Below are 20,541 nucleotides of genomic sequence, written 5' to 3' on the forward strand. Positions count from 1 at the left end.
GACAAACCAAGTGCCCATCAGTTCTAGTATCCCCTGTCTCTGACAGCAGCCACACCTCACACAAGAATATAGCAACATGAAACAGTGGAAGTCCTCTGGGACATTTTTCTAGCTGGCAGTGATTTAAGCACGTATTTTCTAAACCTGCAAGAGGTTTGCATAGTCATGAACAGAGGGTTTTGCCCCCTTTTAGATTCTTCCCGTTACACTTTGAACTCGCATAAACTTTCTGCATCCCCACACACCATGGATGTGTGTGAGGAGTCACACAATTCAACTGCCTGTTGGAGGAAGAGCAGCCCTTTTAAGCTGAATCTGCCTCTTGCTGGTTTCACTGATGCCCCCTGTTCTTGGACTTCTGGAGAGGCAGCAAGCATTACTGCTCACTTTGCCACCCACTACTTTATATGTTCTAGCCTAGCCCTCGTTCAGCTTTTTTTTCTGGGGTCCTACTCTCTTTACTCTTTTCTTCCCGAGAAGCTTTTCCACACCTCTCATCACCCGTGTTTTCCCCTTTTTCTGGTCCCTCAGCATGTCTCCTATTACTGGGAATTGCAAGAGTGCACGGTAGGTGCTCTTTTTAGAAGCCAGTGAGAAATACAGGCTCTCTAGCAGCAGGAGAGAAGGCGTTGTGTGGCTTGGGAGAAGTCCCAAACAAAATTGAATCACAGCCTGGGATCCAAATGGGCATTTGTCATTGGTTTTGCTCAAGATCTCTGAAGCTTTTGCCACTCCCTCATCACAGCCTGTCCTGAGCTGCCTGATGGCAGAAGACATACAGCCACAGGGAAGAACAGGATGCTTCTAGTTGTAGCCAACGTTTTGGTTTCACATAAGTATGGAGAAAATCCAATACCAAACCGCTGAAACTTTTATGAATCTGTAAAATTTTATGGAGACAAAGAAACTCAGAAAACTCTGAACATAAAAATATAATAAATCAACCCCTCCTAAAATGATCAATAACAGACTTTCATGCAGGGGGATGCCCTGACCTGTCTTAAATGCACTTAAACTGCTGTATCTCAGCACCTACTCAGGGATAAGGCAGCGTGCAGTCACGAACATCTGTCTAATCTGCCAGGGATTGATTAGCATGATACTTACTCCTACTGAGAGAGGAATCTCCATTAAATAGGTTTAGAACAGTGTCCTTATGTACACCCAAAAGTTTGTTATCTACTGAAGACCAAATAAAAAAAATTAAAAGCTCAACAATAAGTGTTTCTTGACAATGACTGTCTAAATTCTCAACACCTGAACCATTGACTGGTTTGGATTTTTTTTCCCTTCATTGCTCACATAGTCTCACCACCCTTTGTATCAGCTTCCATTGCTTGCTATCCCTTTGCCTCGGGGACAGCAGCGGCAGCTTTTGGGGGGGCTGTTGTGACAGAGCTCATTGCTGGGTTGTGGCAGTCTCCGCAGAGCTCCAGATTCCTCCACCACACTAAAGCTCTTGCACCGGGCTGGAGGGATGCTCTGAGGCTGCGCATGCGACTGCAGAGGAGGGGGTTCCCTCCAGGCCTCCCGCAGACAGCTCAGGTTGGGCTTTAGCACGGCTGATTCCTGGATCCCCACCAGCCCCATGGCCACAGGGTGCACTGCTGGGGCTCCCAGCTGCACAGGGCGAGGGGTGGGAGCTCACGTCTGGAGACTGTAAGAGGAAAGGTCCCGTTCTTGCAGTCTCAGGTTTCACATTTGTAAGATTTGCAATCTCCTTAAAAATAAAAGCAGAGCACATGTTCAGTGTGCATCGGAATTGCTCTATATTCTTCTACAAAATTTCTGCTATGTACAAAGATGAGCCTTCAGGTTTTTTCCCACAAAATCATGTTCACATCTTTCAAAAAACACCATTTCTTTTTTGCGGTGTAGCAGTTCCCCAGCACTTAGCCTCATTTGGGCAGATTTGCCAGAGTAATCTAGGAAAAGGAAGAAAAGATCTCTCCTCTCAACCAGTCTGACTCCAAACCAAACTGTCCTCGGCAGGGAAGAGAAATTACACAATTTCCATGTAAATACTTATTTAGCAAGCACAGCAAGACATAAACACAAGGCAACAGTTTCCCGACATTTGTGTCTGAGCTCTGAGACTCTACTTTGCAAGCCTTCAATTTCTCTTATGAGAGAAACCTTGAGGATTGTGGCATATTGAGAAATCATTAAACAAGTTTCTCTCACCGAAGAGTTTTGGCCGATAATATGAACGTTAGCCAAGTGAGGGAGAGCTTGGATTTGGGTGGTAAAGTTGTGCCCTTCTCTCACTTGGAAATCAGCTCCCTGGCTATGAGATTTGTCAGCATGCATTACCATCTTGAACATATTTATTTCTACTGGCATAAGTGGATGCATTGTATATAAATATCCTATCAACATTGAGGATTTGTGGGGATGGGCGTCGGTATGTCTTTATAGATGTACAAGCCAGGAAAGAGAGACAGGCCAGTGGCTATTAACTCAAAGCCTGTAATTCATCGCATGCCTTGCACACTGGAATGCTTCAGCACAGATTAATAAAAACCCTATTATTTGATTTGAGAGCTCTCTTCCAGTGTTAGGTTTGAAAATGACCCTGTTATATATAAACCAGTCTCTTAGCTCCCCTAGTAACAACATGGGTGCAGAATACAATCTCTAGGCAAAGAACCGATTGCATTACCTGCATTCTTAATTTTTGGTTTGGTTTGTTTTTTGTTAAACTGAGAGTTAGTGACTATAACAGCCTTCCACAGATTTGGCTAAAAAATGATCCCGTACATTAAAAGACATGTTTTACATCTTTGGGTCTAATATTCAGATTCCATATAGGAGTGTTTCTTATCTGTACCTCACTGCATGCTGTGCAGTGGGATATAGCAACAGTTACTGCTCTATTAACTAACACTGTTATGCATCATTGTTCCCTCCAGTTAAAACAATACAGTATTTTGAGCAGTACAATAGCCTAAGAGAGTTACTTGGAAAACACAGGTGTAAGGTGAGAACACTATCCATTTGGAACTGCAGCAATGGGAACACAATGACAAACTGAAAACACCAAAAGCTTCAATGCACGAATTAAACAAGAGCTGCACACAATGAACTTGGCTAAATATCTTTTACACATTACTGCTTAAATGCTATAAAAATTAAAAGCAAATATATCACTAGGGATGAAGAAAGAGAGATTAACTAAAGAAGCACAAGAAAATTGAACCCAGTCACTTGTTCACCTACTAGAGAAGAAAAAACTGCAGCTCTAATGTAAGTGAATCGGCACTCACAAAAACACCTTCGGGACACTGTCATCCTCTTCATCAACTCAAGACCTTCCTGTTTCTGATTGTCACCTGGGAACCTAATCCCACCGTGGCCTCTGGAAACCTGCAGTTCCTGGTGAAATTCACACAGACTCCTGCACGCCCAAACCAGGGGAAGTCTGACCTAACAGGGGATGTTGGTAGAGGGGAGGGAAGGAGTTGCCAAGGGAGTTTTAAATACTGGGGGATGACTGAAGCCATGTCAACCTGCCCAGGACCGAGGAGTGAGCTGGGATGGGCAGGTTGCTAGTGCCCATAGCTCAGGACACTTATTTAGAGGCACTGAAAACAGAGGCCTTTATTGCCACTCACAGATTTCATGTCACTCTGCAGGATGATACAGATGAAATCTCAGCTATAAGGTACCTCCTTAATACTAGCAAACACCAATATATTCAGTCCAGTGCAGCACCCTCTTTATTGAGGACAAAAAGTAATCTGATGTGTTTTTACTGAATGGCATGACCGAAACATTGTTTAAAAAAAAAAACCCAAACCTGAAAATACTTCTTCCAGGCTAAGAGTCCACTATCAATGTAAACCAACCATTTCAGAGCTGAATTCACATCAGAATTTAAAACAACAACAACAACAAACAACTCATTCCTTCTACTGTTCACTCTCACTATTGGCTGTTTCTTCCAAAGTGTTTTGGTATTTGAACCTTTTGTCCAGTATTTAATTTTTCAGTTACAACAGTAAAACACTTCTCCCTTTTACAGAGGTAGCAGCAAAAGGACTATTCCAGGAAAGTGGGGGGAATTTGATTAAAAAACTGGGAATAAGAAATTCAGAAAAAGTTAAAGGATTATCAGCAATAGCTCAAAGAATTTTTGAAAGCTTTCTTAATTGTAAAGCAGAAATTATTGTTAGTAGGATAATAAGAAAATTATCTGAAAGGATTAATTTTCAGACAGATGAAATAAAAGGAAGAGGGTTAAGTTAAATATCACTGCAATACAAAAATGCACAAATACCTTCTTCAACATCTGACAAATATTCAGCATCACTGAGTATTTCAGGGGCATTGGCTTTACGAACTGCATGATTTAAATAAACAAAAAAAATTAAATAAAAGCATAGACTATCAATGTGTCAACAAAACAATGTAAAACAATAACAAATGTGCAAAGACCATATCCAACTAATACTGTTTGGTTGTTGTTTTTTTAAAGAAACATTTCTTACAACAACAAAAGACTGAAAAATAAGCAAGAGGGTTTTTTTATTTTTTAATACCTTCATCATCAGACATATCAAGAACTTCATTCATGGTTTCGGGTACATTCATTTTGTGCTTTTCTGTAACAGTCTGTCAAAGAAAAAAAATCATTTCAGAGTGCAGACATCATTTTTCTTAAAATTATAGTTACTTTAAAAATTAAATGCAAGGTAGGACATATTTTTATCTGCAGTTAGAAAAACAAGATTTATTTTTTTAGCTTCTTACTTTCCTTCTTATAGATGCATTGAACTATACATTAAAAAAGACTACAGAAATAGGCAATATTATGTGTGTGTTTTAAACTATATTCACATTTTCACAGCAGCAAAAGCATGATCTGAAAGCCTAGAAGATGGTGATATCAAAAGAAGAAACAAATACACTGAAGAGAGTATCATGTTAAGGGGTTTAATGAGAACTCTTTAAAGAGTCATCTAAATTTTGAGCAGGAATATGTTATCTCTATTTAAACTAAACTTTCTGAGGGAAGTTGTTTCTCCTTTGCCATTCGAAAAATGCTGCAATTTGAGAGCAGGCTTAGTCTATGTGAATTTTTTCAGAGGTGCCTCAGCATGAACTGTGTGCTTTTCCCACAAATGAGAACAGCCGTGTCCTGGTTTCTGCTGGGATAGAGTTAATTTTCTTTCTAGTAGCTGGTATAGTGTTATGCTTTGGATTTAGTGTGAGAAGAATCTTGATAACACACTGATGTTTTCAGTTGTCACTAAGTAGCGTTTAGTCTCAAGTCAAGGATTTTTCAGCTTCTCAAGCCCAGCCAGCAAGAAGGCTGGAGGGGCACAAGAAGCTGGGAGGGGACACAGCCAGGGCAGCTGACCCAAACTGGCCAAAGGGGTATTCCATACTATGTGACGTCACGCCCAGTATATAAGCTGGGGGGAGTTGGCCTGGGGGGGATCGCCGCTTGGGAACTAACTGGGCATCGGTCGGCGGGTGGTGAGCAATTGCATTGTGCATCACTTGTTTTGTATATTCCAGTCCTTTTATTATTATTGACATTTTATTATTGTTATTATTATCATTATTAGTGTCTTCCTTTCTATTGTATTAAGCTGTTCTTATCTCAACCTGTGAGTTTTACTTTTTTGTTTTCCCGGATTCTCTCCCCCATCGCACTGGGTGGGGGGGAAGTGAGCAAGCGGCTGTGTGGTGCCTAGTTGCTGGCTGGGGTTAAACCACGACAAATTGTAATCACATACAGGCTAAATGATACCCCTTAAGGAATTTGTGCATGAAAGACACTCAGAAGTGGTTGATTTTCATCCTGATGTTTATATTGATTCAGACCCAAAGACCAATTAAAAAAAAAAAATTAGAAGCAGAAAAAAAAAAAATGTTATGAATGCCTGAAATCTGTTCCTAGAATACCTGTGTATCCCACGAATGACACACACATGCACATTTTACTCTCCAGCTGAGGTACAGCACAACGAGCACTGGTAAAGTTTTAGGTCACACAGGAGACCCTGCAGAGTTACCATTCAAGGAGTGCAGTGGAATTAAAACAAACACAACCAAAAACCAAACCCCACACCAAAACCCACTCCCATCTTTATGGATTTTTTTATATTATATTATTTTTAACCACCATAACTTCTCAACCTTTATATACAAATAAGAAATTAACAAGTTCAGGAGGACAAAATAGCTTTCCTATTTTTATTTATTTCAAAATATTTCAATTTTTCTCTGGCTTCATGAATACTCATTTGGCAGCTCATGTTTCTTGGTCTACTGCTATCACTTGATACAGGCAGAGGAGCTCCTGCATGCTCAAACATCACAAAACTTATAAAAAGCCTCACACTTATTTAATTTTGTGGGAATTACTTGCAAAGCTTTTTAACACATTGCTGTTAAACTAGCAAAATCACAGGACTTTTTTTTTCAGGCACTACTGGATTTTTTTATTGGTGTCTGAATATAAATTATAGTAAAATCAGCTATGTTCACCCCTGGTTTCATTAAATTTACTTTTGGGAGTTGTTTAGCCACAAACCTCAAAAAATGTCTCAGTGGTCTGACTGAGTTTTTAAGACTCTCAGTTGTAAATCAGATTTCATGTCTAGATTTCCAAAGTCTGAAAATTACACACTTGTGACTGAGAAGCAGCATATTCTGATTTTAATGGAAATTATTTCTGGGCTTCTCTTGAGCGTAGGTATTTGGGGTAGCATAGACTTTTCAGCATCTAACATTCATTCTAGCACAATTCACAGCCTGACCCACCATCTCTCTACTCTTCTTCATCTACAGAACATAAATGATCAGTCGTCTCATGCAGCACAAACTCCCCCAGCTTCTTGGTTGTACAAGCTAAGAATGACCTTGTGATATTGGGAGTTCTTAGCATAAAAACGGGGTTTTACTTTTCCTGCAGCTACCTAGTTGTATACTAGGCAATCATTCAAGTTTATGCTACCCCATATAATCTTCTCCATCAAATTTTTCAGGTTGTGGAAAACTGTTTTGGAATCTTTCTAGAGAGAAATATGTTCCTGAAAAAAAACTAGAGAGAAGCTGTAAGAAAAAATGGTGATTATCTTCTGGCATATTCCTTTGTATTTTATTGTTCTGAAATTTGTCTTTTGTGTGGTGGATTTTCTGTAAGCTACTGAATTATTGACCACTGCCAGGAAAGCCACAGGAAGAAAAGGCACCTGCAGTAGCGGAGCTAAAATCTGCCTGTCATCCCAAATGCACATCGTATTGCAACCACCTGCTTGCACTGACAGACCACACAAATGGGTGATGACAAAACATGGAACACACAGTAACTGTTTTCCATCTCTGATATGCCTAAAAATACATATGTGCACATAATTCTCTTTTTCTTTTTAATCAGAAAAAAAAAATGCAGAAAGGAAAAAGCAAATTTGAAGTCAATGCTCTGAATTTATATTCTTAAGACCCAATTTTGGCTTTACCACTATGGTGGTACATGGAGGCTTCTCACCTTAGAAAACCATTTTCTTCATAGAGCCATTTGGCAAAACGTTAGCAAACAAAAGATCTTTCTGAGAAGTGTTTTGGATTTTGTGAATCACCTTTTTTCTGATAGCAGGTAATATTTGACCATTGCTAGTCCCTTTAATCTCTCCCAGCTAATGCTGCAATAAGCCTTCCTGAGAGGCAAGACAGATGAGCTGGAGCTCATGTATGTGTCAGTGAATGGATATTTAGGGTTGCAGGAGCTCACTGTGCCTACTTGCAGATGACAGCCTTCCACCGTCTTTCGGAAGATGCCAGAAACTACACAATGAGGTGCTTTTAAGTAAATTTCAACCACTTTTTACAGTGGAATAGGTTCTCTTAGACCAAATACAAGCCATTATACATCAGTCCCTTGGCAAACACTCTCATAAGGCAGAAGCAGCTTTTATTTACTCAAGTCTGTAGTAATGTCTTTACAACTACAAACCAGCCTGTATTCATGTGGTTTGTGCCCTAAACAACAAGATGTGTGGAAAAACATGGCAGCTATGACCAGTCATTTACACTGTCCATTTTCTGCTCGGTCGGTACTCTTTCTGCATGCATCCTAATAGTGTCTACTACCTTAAAAATATATTGCTCATATCTGACTGAATATCCACTTTACACTGCTAAAAGGAAATAGGTGGAAATTAAATTGGAATCTCAGTAGACATGTAACTGAACAAAGCTGAATACACTGGCTTAGGAAAAATTCTTCCATTCACTACTGAACTACGCTGTACTTACAATTGTAGTCATGGTCTCTTCTGTCACCACCTTCAATGTGTCAACGACTGAAATGTAGCCAAGTCGCTTAGCAATGGCGAGGGCAGTGTTTCCATTCTAGCAATTGAAATATTTATAACAGAAGTTGACTGTTAGCAAGGAAAAGTGTAGAAACTGCTAATTAACTGTAGAAGAATGCAGAACAAAAGCCAAATAAATGTTTGCATGTTGGTGATTGAAATAAATATATTTTGGGTAGTAGGATATATAACTGTAAGTTTTTAACTCTTTATAGAAATGGGATGAAAATGAAAAGATTTTCAGATGTTTGCTGTTCTAGTTTTGGAAGAGATGATGGCATAGAGGATGTGGGGGCAATGGGAATAGGCTTCCTCTGCTCTTTTCCTCTCCCACCGCACACGTTTTTTTTCACATTTCCCTTGCTCAAGTGCTTTACAAGGAGTGGGACAACTGAGCCCGAAGGGAAAGCGGTGGCCTCTTAGTGCCCCCCCTGCACTTACCACAGTGAGCTCGTTGGGTGCCGCGCCATGCTGGAGCAGGACGTTGATGATGTGGGTGTGCCCCTGCTGTGCAGCCTGGTGCAGCGGCGTGTACCCGTTCTGTAGGCACAGGGAAAGGGAACAGCTGCAGCAGGGACGGCGCACAAGCCGCCTCTGCAAAACGAGCGAGGCAGAGGCGGAAAACTCACCTTCGTTTTGGCATTAACTTTTGCAGAATGTTGCAGAAGGAAGTTAACAATTTTTATGTTTCCATAGTGGCAGCCAACATGCAAAGGAGTGTATCCCATCTAGAATGAACATAAGCAATTAGTAAATGTGAATATCCCACACATCCCCTGACAAAAAAAAACCCAGACATGAAACAGCAAAAATCCTGTTAAGCTTTATTTCTTTGGCCTACGTGAAAAATCCTCCAACCTTGGAGGAAACCCATACTGCCCATGAATGTCGATTCAAGTCCCGTTCTCTGTGACCCTCTCTGAATGCCTTGTATTTCTGTAATCTTCAGCACATGCAATGTTGATTAGAGATTTGCCTTCCTCTCCAATCATCAGACTATCAGGTCTCCGGGGCAGAGCCCGCCTTTTTAAATAAGTGTGTGTATAATGCCTTGCACAGTGAGGTTCGCATGCTTGGTGCTACTATAGTGTGATAATAAACAAATAAGTAAATAAGTAAGTAAAAACAACTTTATAAAAACCAGGCTTGCTGAGGGGTGCCTCAGCTACAGTGCAATTTGCAGCCCATCCATTCTGACTGAAACACCCGGAAGGTAAATCTAAAACAATGCAACTGATTTGCCAGCTCTGCCAGAACAATATAGTCCTACAGAAACTGGAACACCAGCTGGTGAGTTAAGGCTCTAAGACAGAAAGGTCTAATTTTTCATGTGTCTGGCCTTGTGTTATGCAAACTGGAAGAAACTGCTTTTTCTTGGCAACTGCCAAGATGAGAATGTTGAATGCATCCCTTTTGTTCCTATTACTTATTTTTCATTTCCAGTGGACAGACTAAAAATGTCACCGAATGCTCTAAACACAACTAAATGGCTTTTTATAGTAACATATACACATTTTGGAAATTTTTCTAAAACCAGTTAGTACAAGACGAATATCACTTAAAAACCTGACAAGATTTTTAAAAACTACTACTTTTTTTTAAAAACTACTCCTGGTACAAAGCAGGAGTCACTAGGCTGCTTCTGAACTCGCTCACATTAAAACCCACATATTTAAAATAAGTCAAACAGCATGTTGAAACCTGTTAATTGTAATAAGCACTTTAATCGACAGTTAACGTTTAACATACAATGCAACAAAACAAAGAGGACCAAAGCTTGCTCTTGCTGCTCTTTTTCTAATCTCTTAGGCCATGAGAACAGTTAGCAGTTTTGAAAAAGTTTGACTTGAGATGCTTAACGTATTAGAAATGACTAGATTATCTTTCTTGAAGTAATTACCTTTTCCTGCCTTATCTTCCCTGCAAGACAACCCTATCTCTTCCTTAACAAACATAATCAATCTAGAACTGTGCAAAGTACAGTTCAGGAGATAGCTACCTCTAAACAGGACACTTTCTATTTTTCTCCGTGCCTTGGCGAGAGGCCACTGTTCCCCAAACCTCGCCGCCACTCACACTAACAGCTTGATGGCTTTCCAGCAGATGCTTTGCTTGGCTCACAGAGATGGATTAATGGGCTTCCCCCTCTCTTGAGGTGAGTCATTGGGATTCCTTTCCCCTTTAAAGGTCAGGTTTCATGGGCCCACTTGATGGGCTCTGAGATGCCAGAAGGGTCATCTTAGTCAGTGTTCACATGGGGCTTCACCATTTTGCAAGCAGGATGAAACTACACTGCCAGTATATGTCCTTTTGCTACTCTATGGGACTTCCAATGCGGTATTGGCCCCATGCTCCGTTACCAGTTTTTATGGAAAAATCAATCGCTAGGCTGTAAAAATCATATCTGATACGAGGATCACAAATACACTAAACACATGGTAAAACACACTGCAAATATGGACTGCTGTTAATCTACTGGAATTCTGCTTTCAGAAAAAGGGTAAGAGGTGAGGCTGAGATCCTTAATTTCAGTGGCAGAAAGGTCAGTTATAATATATAGGGAAACACGGTCATGATGCATGTCTTGGCTGCTGGTAGAGCCCAAAGCAGCCACACGGCCAGAAGGAAAATTCACTACTTGGGATTGAACAATCTGGAACTAGATCCAGAACCAGCCTTGTGGGTAGAAACACTGAAATATGGTCTGGTCTTACATTGACCAGGCTCCTGTTGGTCTCAGCAGTGTTTAAAGGTAAAAAAGTACCTTTGCTTTCCTGCTTTGAGAAGAAAAGCCTGGTGCCCAAGCAGTAGAGGCACACAGGGAGTTAAAAGCTGCAGCCTGTCATCCTTCATTTGTACATCCATGTCAGTGAGGTGTGGCCAGGTTAGACAACTTAGTCAAAAGCACTGAAGAGGCAAGTCCAAGGTCAGCCTAGGGTTCAGGAGCTAGCACTACACCACATGTTCAAACCATGAGGTCAAAGTTGCTCAGAAGAAAGGAAGAGAAAACCTCAAATGTGAACTATTTCCACTAGAGGGAAGTTTCAAGCATCCATGGGTTTAGACACACCATTTTCTTCATGTCACTTTGCCTCTGATACTACTTCACACAAAGTTACCTAATTTCAGTTGTATTAACACATGCTAGGAGATGGTAGCTGGCCAGTTACTTTAAATTAGGGTGTGTATTTTTTCCTGAGTTAATTTGCCTTTAGATGCCCTTTGCCATCTAAAGAAACTGCTAGCTTTGACAACGAGGACGAGTTAATCATTGCAAGAAACAGCGCCGACTCCAAATTCCATTGGCATCAGCAGAACGAAACTTTCCGTTGACTTACATATGAACATTGGATCAGATGCCAAATGACTACAAGGAACTTTTCCCACAGAGTAGTTGCACACGGTGGTGAGAGCCTGAGCACTAGCTAAAATGTAATCATCATGAACGGAACGCTAGGACCTCATCTTACAGTTACTGTTAGTTTATGGTTGGCCTAATAGCTTCCTAGCAGTGTCCGGGGTCTGAATCTGACAAGGCTCCCTAAGCTGGCCAGTCTTGAGTCGTCAAGCAGAATGCTGAGCGTACGCCATGTAATTCAAATGCAGCTTCTGCTCCTACATGTCCAAAGATAAACTCAGATTAAAACATGGCCAAACTATCAAAATATCAGTTAAAAAAAAATATGCTGTGAAACCTCCTCATACAAGAACTTATTTCCCTTCTCCCTTCAAAATACAGGCCTCTTAACATGACCTGGAAGGTCAACAAAAATCAGACACCATAAAACCAACTGGGGAGATGACATCCAAAGCCAAGGGCCACCTGCTGGGTACCCCCTGCTAATAACCCTAAAACATTAAAATCTGGAGAGTATCAGAGAGCCAAGACCAGCTGATCTCAACTTTCCCTTTGAAGTGATCTGTAAAGGCTCCTCTCTCCAGCCTGTAACAATTAACATTGAAGAAGGAGTCATCAAATCCCCAATATTTACTGCAGTACAACATCAATTTCCTTCTAGAAATGGTATATACAAAGATTTACATGTGGTACCTTCATAAATGGCTAGAGGAGTGATTATTGATGCTCTTTGTCACTCCTAACCAGCCTGCTGTTTAAATCTGAGACTAAGTGAAAACTTTTCCTCTTTCCCCTCCAAATGCATGGTAGAAATCATAATGCTTCCATGGTGACATGGTCACTATTCTCCCTGTTAGAGCTCTTGGTGTTCCAGAGCTGAAGCTGAAGGAGCCGCCCTCTGAAGCTCTCAGTGCTGCTGGCCTGGTCAGGTAAGGCAGCTGGAGGGACGTGCACTGAAAAAGGCAGCTTCTCTGCTACAGGCATCATGCACGGCCTGAGTAGCGACGTGGGCACCTGCTAGCCTGGTCACAAAATCCCAGTGCCCTCTCTGAACTCCCTGGAGGGGCCCGGGAGCTTTCTTTTAAGTGTGCCATACCCTATGGTCATCTCACATCATGTCGTGTTTGATGAGGCAGTGCCTAATGCAGCACACAGTCACTGACGGCGGAGTGACAGAGATGTGACGCGGCAGGTCACATCTCACTGGGCATGTTAGAACTCATCAGCCACCAGAGGACACCTTTCATGTTTCTAGTCAGCAACATTTGTAGTGAAGGCATTGGTCAAAATAAAACTAATTAGCAAAATGCCCTTTTAATGCCTGAGACCTGGACAGGATATCCTTTACTTCTCAGCTACAGTATAGATTCCTGCATTTGACTGTGTCTAGCTCAGGAAGGTATAACATTTATATTTATATCCTAACATCCTCATGGAAAACAGATATTCTGTTAACTTTTCTGGCAGATTCTGCAATTACACAACCAAATTATAAAAGTAGTAATTCTCATGGCTACTTCAGCTTACTACTTTCATTCTCTGTAGAAATGTGACCAGGAGGCTAAAATATTTTGCTTGAAAAGCTATTAATAATAAAAAAAAAAAAAGCCAACCAAAAAAACCCAACCAAAACACAACAAATGAACAAACCCAGCCCCACAATTACACACATTTCTGCACAGCAGTTTAGGTTCAGAGTTATATTTACTGGCAAAGCACCAAGAGACTTAGTAGGCATCCTAATATTAAAAAAGTTACTTCCAAGAAAATCAGGGCTTTTGTTTAAAACAGCTCTAACACACATCACCTTCTGGCAATCAGCTACCATGCTGCTTCTAGCTGTTTTAAAGAATGAGCAGCAATATGGGAGTTAGCAGCTGGGAAGGACTTATCAAAAGCCACAAGAATAAGCGCCAAAAAAAAAAAAAAAAAAAAAAAATAAGAACAACTGGGCTTTTCAATTCTAATGGAACACACAACACAAAGCATCCCTTATTCTCTTGTCCTTCAATTTTTTTGAGGCAAATTATCACAAGCCTTGTATATCATGTCAGTGAATTACTTTAATATCCTCCACTGGCAATAACCATAAATCTTAACAGCTTGAATTACTGCATCTTTCTAGTCATGCTGACTCTCAAGCTGCTCTGTTTTTGTTTTTCTGCTCTAAATGTCAGACAATGAAGCTACAGTATTATTGTTGATAAGACTAGAAAATGGTCTACATCCAAATATCACAAAGGTATCCAGCCTTGATCCAATGAAACAGGCAAACCTATGTGTACATACACACTTCAGTGCTTTGCTGAATCAGGGCCTAACATGTTGCAGTACCTTGCAAAGGTTCATTATTGCACATTATTAGGCTGGAAATTTCCACACAAATGTCTTGATAACAACTGAGCATATACTGAGAGCCAAGGAGAGAGAGATAATGTACCATGAAGATATACTGAAGATATCTGTATTTGAGTGTTCATTCCGTATGAAAGTGATTGTTCTCGATAGCACTTCCCACCCTCCCTGCCTCCTTCCTATCTCTTTCTGCATCTGAAAATTAGATATTGTCCTGGTTTCATCTGGGATAGAGTTAACTGTCTTCCTAGTAGCTGGTACAGTGCTATGTTTTGAGTTCAGTATGCGAAGAATGTTGATAACACTGATGTTTTCAGTTGTTGCTAAGTAGTGTTTAGACTATAGTCAAGGATTTTTTCAGCTTCTCATGCTCGGCCAGCGAGAAGGCTGGAGGGGCACAAGAAGCTGGGAGGGGACACAGCCAGGGCAGCTGACCCAAACTGGCCAACGGGGTATTCCATACCATGGGGCGTCCCATCTAGTATAGGAACTGGGAAGGGGGGGCAGGGAATCGCTGCTCGGGGACTGGCTGGGTATCGGTCGGCGGGTGGTGAGCAATTGCCCCGCGCATCATTTGTACATTCCAATCCTTTCATTATCGCTGTTGTAATTTTATTAGTGTTATCATTATCATTATTAGTTTCTTCTTTTCTGTTCTATTAAACCGTTCTTATCTCAGCCCACGAGTTTTAGTTCTTTTTCCCAATTTTCTCCCCCATGCCACTGGGTGGGGGGGAGTGAGTGAGCGGCTGTGTGGTGTTTAGTTGCTGGCTGGGGTTAAACCATGACAGATATTCAAATGGAAAAATTGGATTGCTGTTATGAACCATTGTAGCACTCAGGCTGGTATGGGGCTCCTGTCAGAACGAGGCAGGCAGACCTGAACAAATCTGAAATAAAAGGCCCAGCTCAACCAGCAAAAGAACACCATGACCTCTCAGTCACCATTATCTCCTACTAATACTACAGTTTTAGGAACAAAAGACAGTTTAATACTGGCTTTATTTTCCAGACAGTCATCAGCCAGGGACTGTGAGACCATCAGTTCCCCCAGCAGAGGCCCAACACCAAGTGCAGTGTAGTAACTGTTTGACTAAAATGACCCGCACTGAGATCAAAGCTCCAAATCCTGCTCTTCACTCTTGACTGAACCAGCACTCTTCTCTTGTCACTCTTCCTTTGCCAGTCCATCACAGTGATGCCGTATCCTACAATAACACTATCCAATGGAATAAACTGTTGAAAAATGACACGTGGAGGCCTGCTGAGCCATTAAACAATATTTACTCATGCCAACTCCCAACACAAAAGCCCTGCAACAAAAGCAACATCGCATGTACCAGTATAGCTTCTACATACTCAACATGACCACCAGAGAAGGAGTATCTGCTCACAGCCATGGCTTCAGATTGATTTTTAACTCCCAATATTACGTGTAAGATGAGCATTCCTTGTGTTAAGCATGATACTGCATAACACAGAGTTTCAGCATCGAAAACTCTTTAACAAACCTAAATTCAGACACACAAAAGTAGTGTCAGAATGGACAAAATGTGCTGCCTTTGCAGCAGGACACTGACATGCCTTCTGTGAACACTAAATTCAGTTTTTAAAACTTTCTAAATGTGAAGGGTTTTGAAGCAGCTCTGAAGCTTCACCTGAAGTGCATTTTAGTGTTGCTACTTTTCCACCATTCTACTATTTGCTCGTTGCATACTAAGATGAGGTGTTTTCTGTGGCTTATCAGTTGGAGCTCAGTCTAACATGGCTAGGCTTAAACCCACGTAACAAAATCGCATCTTCAAGTGACAGGAGCAGCCTTGTGGCCTCTCAAGCACTAGTTCTGGCGTGCTAAACCAGTATTGTTTACTCTTCAGCATTGACTGAGACAGACTCCTGCAGCTCTGGGATTAGAGGCTATTTAGTTAATTAGTGCAGCAGAACCAGAAGGATCCTGTAATACCATCAATAAATGGACTTCAAAACCAGCAGCTCTTCTTCCTTTCATGCCTTTTAGTACAGCAAAGTTCAGGAAAAAAATTTCTTGGGAGGGAAACCACCTCAAGAGAGAACCACAGTTGCAATGGTTCAGGTCTGAGAGCAATTTTGAAAATGCTTACAAGTTTTAGAGCCAGAACTGATCTTAATCATACAGACTAATCTCCTGCACAAGAGATTTTCTGTGGTGTTGGATTTTTTTTCTTCCCCACTATAGCTTCAAGATAGAAAATGTGTTTCTGCCCGATCTTGTCCTCTGATCACCTGAAAAACCCCAATCATGTGTGTGGCCCTCAGAACCTGAGCAGGAGGAAGAACTCCCACGTGTCAGAATTGCAAACTCGAGATGTTTTCACAGGGAGTGTAAATTATATATAAATGATGATTAAAGAACATGTACCACAGGTGGAAGATGATAGTTCATTGGTCCCTACTCAAGAAGTTGAATGACCTGCTAAGATATTAAGTATTCTCCCTCTATTGACAGGTACTGTGCTCGAGTGACATAACTGATGCTTACTTAACCTGCGAAAATAAGAAATATGATAAGGAGAGAATCAAACAAAGAAAAAACAACAACAACAACAAAAGACTACCGAATAGTCATCTAGACCACAGTAACTGAGGTAACAAAAGCATATGGATGTGAAATGGAGAGAAGAAAACAAAGGGTTAGTGGTGACACTGCTCGTAGCAGAGATCCCCAATATAATGCCACTCTAAGCTGCATAGCTTCACTGACTTCTAAGGCACGGATGGCCACATCTCTGCCACTGTATGTCTGAAGAAATGAATCTAAACTGGATGTGCTGGACTGTATCGTGCAAACATACAAGCATAGCAACAGTGCTTCTGAAGCCAACTCCACTCTTGCTGTAGCTTGCTCCGCAGTGCCTCTGGTTTTAGAGGCAGCATGCACAGACCTTTTATTCCCATAGAACAGTTAATCCATCTAAACAAGAGAGCTTGTAACTACAGAGCTGCTGTTTTACAAGCCAATCATCTAACTTCACCTGCAGATAACATGAAGCCAAGGTATGGTGGTTCTTACAGAATAACAACTTTTCCTTCATTGTAGAAGTTCAGAGCTTGTCAGCTCTTTCCTTAGCAACTCAGGATGATCATCAGTTTACCTAGAAACTATTCCATGCTAAAATACACAGTACTGCATTAGCACTTTTCTTATATCACAGGCGGTAGTGAGTAGGTATCTGGCAGACGACCTCCATGTGGCTGACTGCGTGGATGGAGCCTGGAGGGCTCACTGCTGCACAAACCCAACAGATGGGACTCTGCAGAAGCCAGTGAATAAGCATCAAGCTCACTCTACTCTAACACAATCCTGCAAGGCATGTGGGCACTTTCTTCCTAAGGAGCAGACAGTCCCCTACAGCAGACAGCGCAAATTAGCATGGTAAGCGGGAGGACAAGCCATTGCGGGTGTTCTTCACCACAGAGGCTTACAGGATTAATAATGCATATTTTCCTGGACAGGTGATTTGTTACACTACAAAGTAGTTCTGCTTAAATACACGTGACTTTGCCTGACTTATGAAGCGCTGCCCCACTTCCTGACAACTACAGTGCAGTCTCATGGAAGCAAATGTGTACTGGGAAACTATTCTTTACTTGCACTAGTTATATATGTCACTGAGGAATGAGGGGGAACAAAGGACTTACTGTTGGCTTCTTTAAAATTATATGACTATTACCGATGACAGGATTCACACTACAGACAGCCAAATATGACTGTATTTTTATTCAGTCTAGTTCATATTCTCATGAACTAGTGCATGGTTTTACCTACTGACTAGTTCAATTTTCAGAAATGCAGTTAAGAAATTCAGCTCCACCCAGAGGAGATCTCTGAATGATAAACTGAAGGCCCTTTTCTGTGTGTCTCTGGAGAGTCACATGTCTGCTCCACCACATTGCCACCCTGCTAGGCTTAAAGTTCAGTACAGAGCTTGTGCAACTGTGCCAGGCTGGCCCCAAGACCCAAAAAACATGTCCTGCCTCTCAGCTGTGACAGTATCTCAGATGTTTCCACCATGCTAATGTGACTAAAAGGCCGCTAGTCCAGAACTGGATCCTACTTGGACACAGGAGAGCAGCCAGAGGGAACACGTGACTGCCTGCACCTGTCAACGTAAATGTCTCCTTAGACTACTTACTATTTGTGGGACAGAGAAGAGTGGGAGAAAGGCAAACACTCACAGACAAGTTGTACAGGCTAGAAGGCGATTCAGCTCTGACCAAGTTACAAGAATAGGTTCTGCAACGTCTTGCTACAGAAACCAAAACCAGGTAGGAACTACCTCCAGAAAGGCAACCACAAACATCTGAGAAAATAGGGCAAAGAATGAACCAGGGCCGATCTCATCTGCTGCTGGATGATTTAGCAGGTGATAAGAACCCAGACGGATTCATCTGTAAAATATAGGCTGAGGATATGTTACAAAAGTATAAAGCTGGAGAAGCTCCTGGGATTTCAGCAGAACTATTGCAGTTTCATGTCAGAATAATGTCATTGAAATCAGCAGCTGGTACAGCTGGAATTACACAGTAGAAAAATCACATATGACTTTTCCCTCTACCGTGGATTACAATCATTTGAGCTGCAGCCAGAGGTGATGATGGATTCAGCCCTTTCTGAGATGTCAGCGTGATGACAGAATGATAATATTGCTGGACAGTCTGACATACCTGGACATTTCTGGGTGTGCAAACACAGCACCTAATTTGTGGCACACACCTAGCAGAGAATTGTGAAAGCTGCTACTCTGCACAAAGGGTGCAGGTCAGATTGTGAGACTTGGTTCGTTTAGCTGATTTGATCAGCTACAGTCCAAGTATTTGATCACAACTGATTTCTTACCCAGCCAAAGGAATGACTCAGAGATCTAGACAATGCATGAAGAACTGTAAGTGTAATCAACACCGAGATCATCATCGTTAAATTCTGAGCACCATATACACCATTAGGGAGCATGAAACCATTTGTACACAGGCTCTTGGAATTTACTCACAACATTGCTCTTAAAACCAATACTGTGAAGTGGGAGGCATCATCGCTTGGGGTCTCAAAAGCCATCCCCAAGCATGTTGGAAAGCCAGGTCTCTTATTTAGGAGTCCAAATATTTACTTTAGGCAAAACTATTTTTAGGCAAGTAAATTTGAAATGGACCACCATCACATATATGCATTTCATATTAGATAACAGTAATAAAGACTTTCAAATTTGTCCTCAAGTGTTAAATGTTTCCTCTCTAACATTATTTCTGAAGGTAGAGTAGAGCAATATTTACTGACGACCTAACAGGTTAATGTTTACCATCAGGAGAACAATGGTCTAGTCTGAACTGGGGACAACAGAAAAGGTCAGTTCCCTAGAATGAACCCATATGGTGAAATAGCTCGCCTCACTAGGCTTTGCAAAACAAAGTGGCTTAGAAAGAGGCATCCAGTCATGAAGGCTGAGTCAAGCTGTAGGAGTAGGGGGTAATCTTTACAAATGAACAATGGCTTTATTTGCAGAATCATGTCTATGGATGGCTATTTAGTATTAGCTCAGGGAAAGGAAACTACTTCATTTCATAAAGTAAGTCTCATAAGTCATGGGAAAAAGTCTTAACCGCTTAATAGCCAGGAATCCCTACATTGCATTTACATTGTTTCTCTTGCTGTAAATACAGATGTTTTAAGTAACAGTTCTCCTGTGTTTTGTTTCTACTGTCAGCTGAATGAAAAGTATGTGCAACATGTAAAAAATACCAAAAGCAGATGAGAGTATGCATATGGTAAAAGACTATACGACTCTGTAGAGAGAGCTCAAGCTTTTCTGAAAGTTTCCTTACATAAAAACCAGATCAATCGCACTTATCTTCAGTGAAACACAATAGTAGGATACTATCTAAATCTATAATGATCTAAATATTTGGCAAGAAATAAGCTTACTGCTCAAAGACTGAGCATAACACTAAACATGCAAGTTTACACATCCTCGTTTTTTAGAATATATTCTATAATAATTTATTACAGGGAATATTTCTCTGCTATTATTTCAGTTTCACCCTGAAATTGATTACTAGTCCAATCTACAGGCTCATGCCTCCTTGAAAGGAAATAATATATGTTGACAGTGGTGTTCGTACCTTCGTCTGTGCATCAACAGCAGCTCCTTGGTTAACAAGAACCTCTGCTACATTGACCCTATCCTCTTGAGCAGCCAGGTGGAGTGGCGTCAGTCCACTCTGTAAATTAGAAGCAACAAGTAACAATCTTCAGAGGCAGCACATGAATACTAAAATGCAAATTCAGGTATCAGTAAGACTCAAAACATCCTACTGGATTAAAAAAATATATAAATTCCACTTTCACTGTGTAATGTGCTTCCTAATTACATTTGTTGATTTGCAAGAAGCACAATTTGAAAGCCAGGAAGATAATGTTTTTTATACAAGTAACATTTTTTCATGCAATGTTAAATGTGGGATAGCAAA

General features: G+C 41.1%; 1 protein-coding gene across 1 annotated transcript in view; it reads right to left on the reverse strand.

Annotated features, from left to right (window-relative positions):
• Positions 1-20,541, reverse strand: part of ANK3 (ankyrin 3, node of Ranvier (ankyrin G)) — a 211,875-nt gene that overhangs the window by 76,723 nt on the left and 114,611 nt on the right. Inside the window, exons 18-23 of the mRNA XM_010567894.1 lie at positions 20,194-20,292; positions 8,957-9,055; positions 8,769-8,867; positions 8,269-8,364; positions 4,542-4,614; positions 4,280-4,342 (exon numbers count right to left, since the gene is read on the reverse strand). Of these exons, the coding sequence (XP_010566196.1) occupies positions 4,280-4,342; positions 4,542-4,614; positions 8,269-8,364; positions 8,769-8,867; positions 8,957-9,055; positions 20,194-20,292 (529 nt within the window). The remainder of the gene's footprint in view (positions 1-4,279; positions 4,343-4,541; positions 4,615-8,268; positions 8,365-8,768; positions 8,868-8,956; positions 9,056-20,193; positions 20,293-20,541) is intronic.

This window comes from Haliaeetus leucocephalus, unplaced genomic scaffold, assembly GCF_000737465.1.
Source record: "Haliaeetus leucocephalus isolate CR32 unplaced genomic scaffold, Haliaeetus_leucocephalus-4.0 Scaffold229, whole genome shotgun sequence".
Lineage (NCBI taxonomy): Eukaryota > Metazoa > Chordata > Aves > Accipitriformes > Accipitridae > Haliaeetus > Haliaeetus leucocephalus.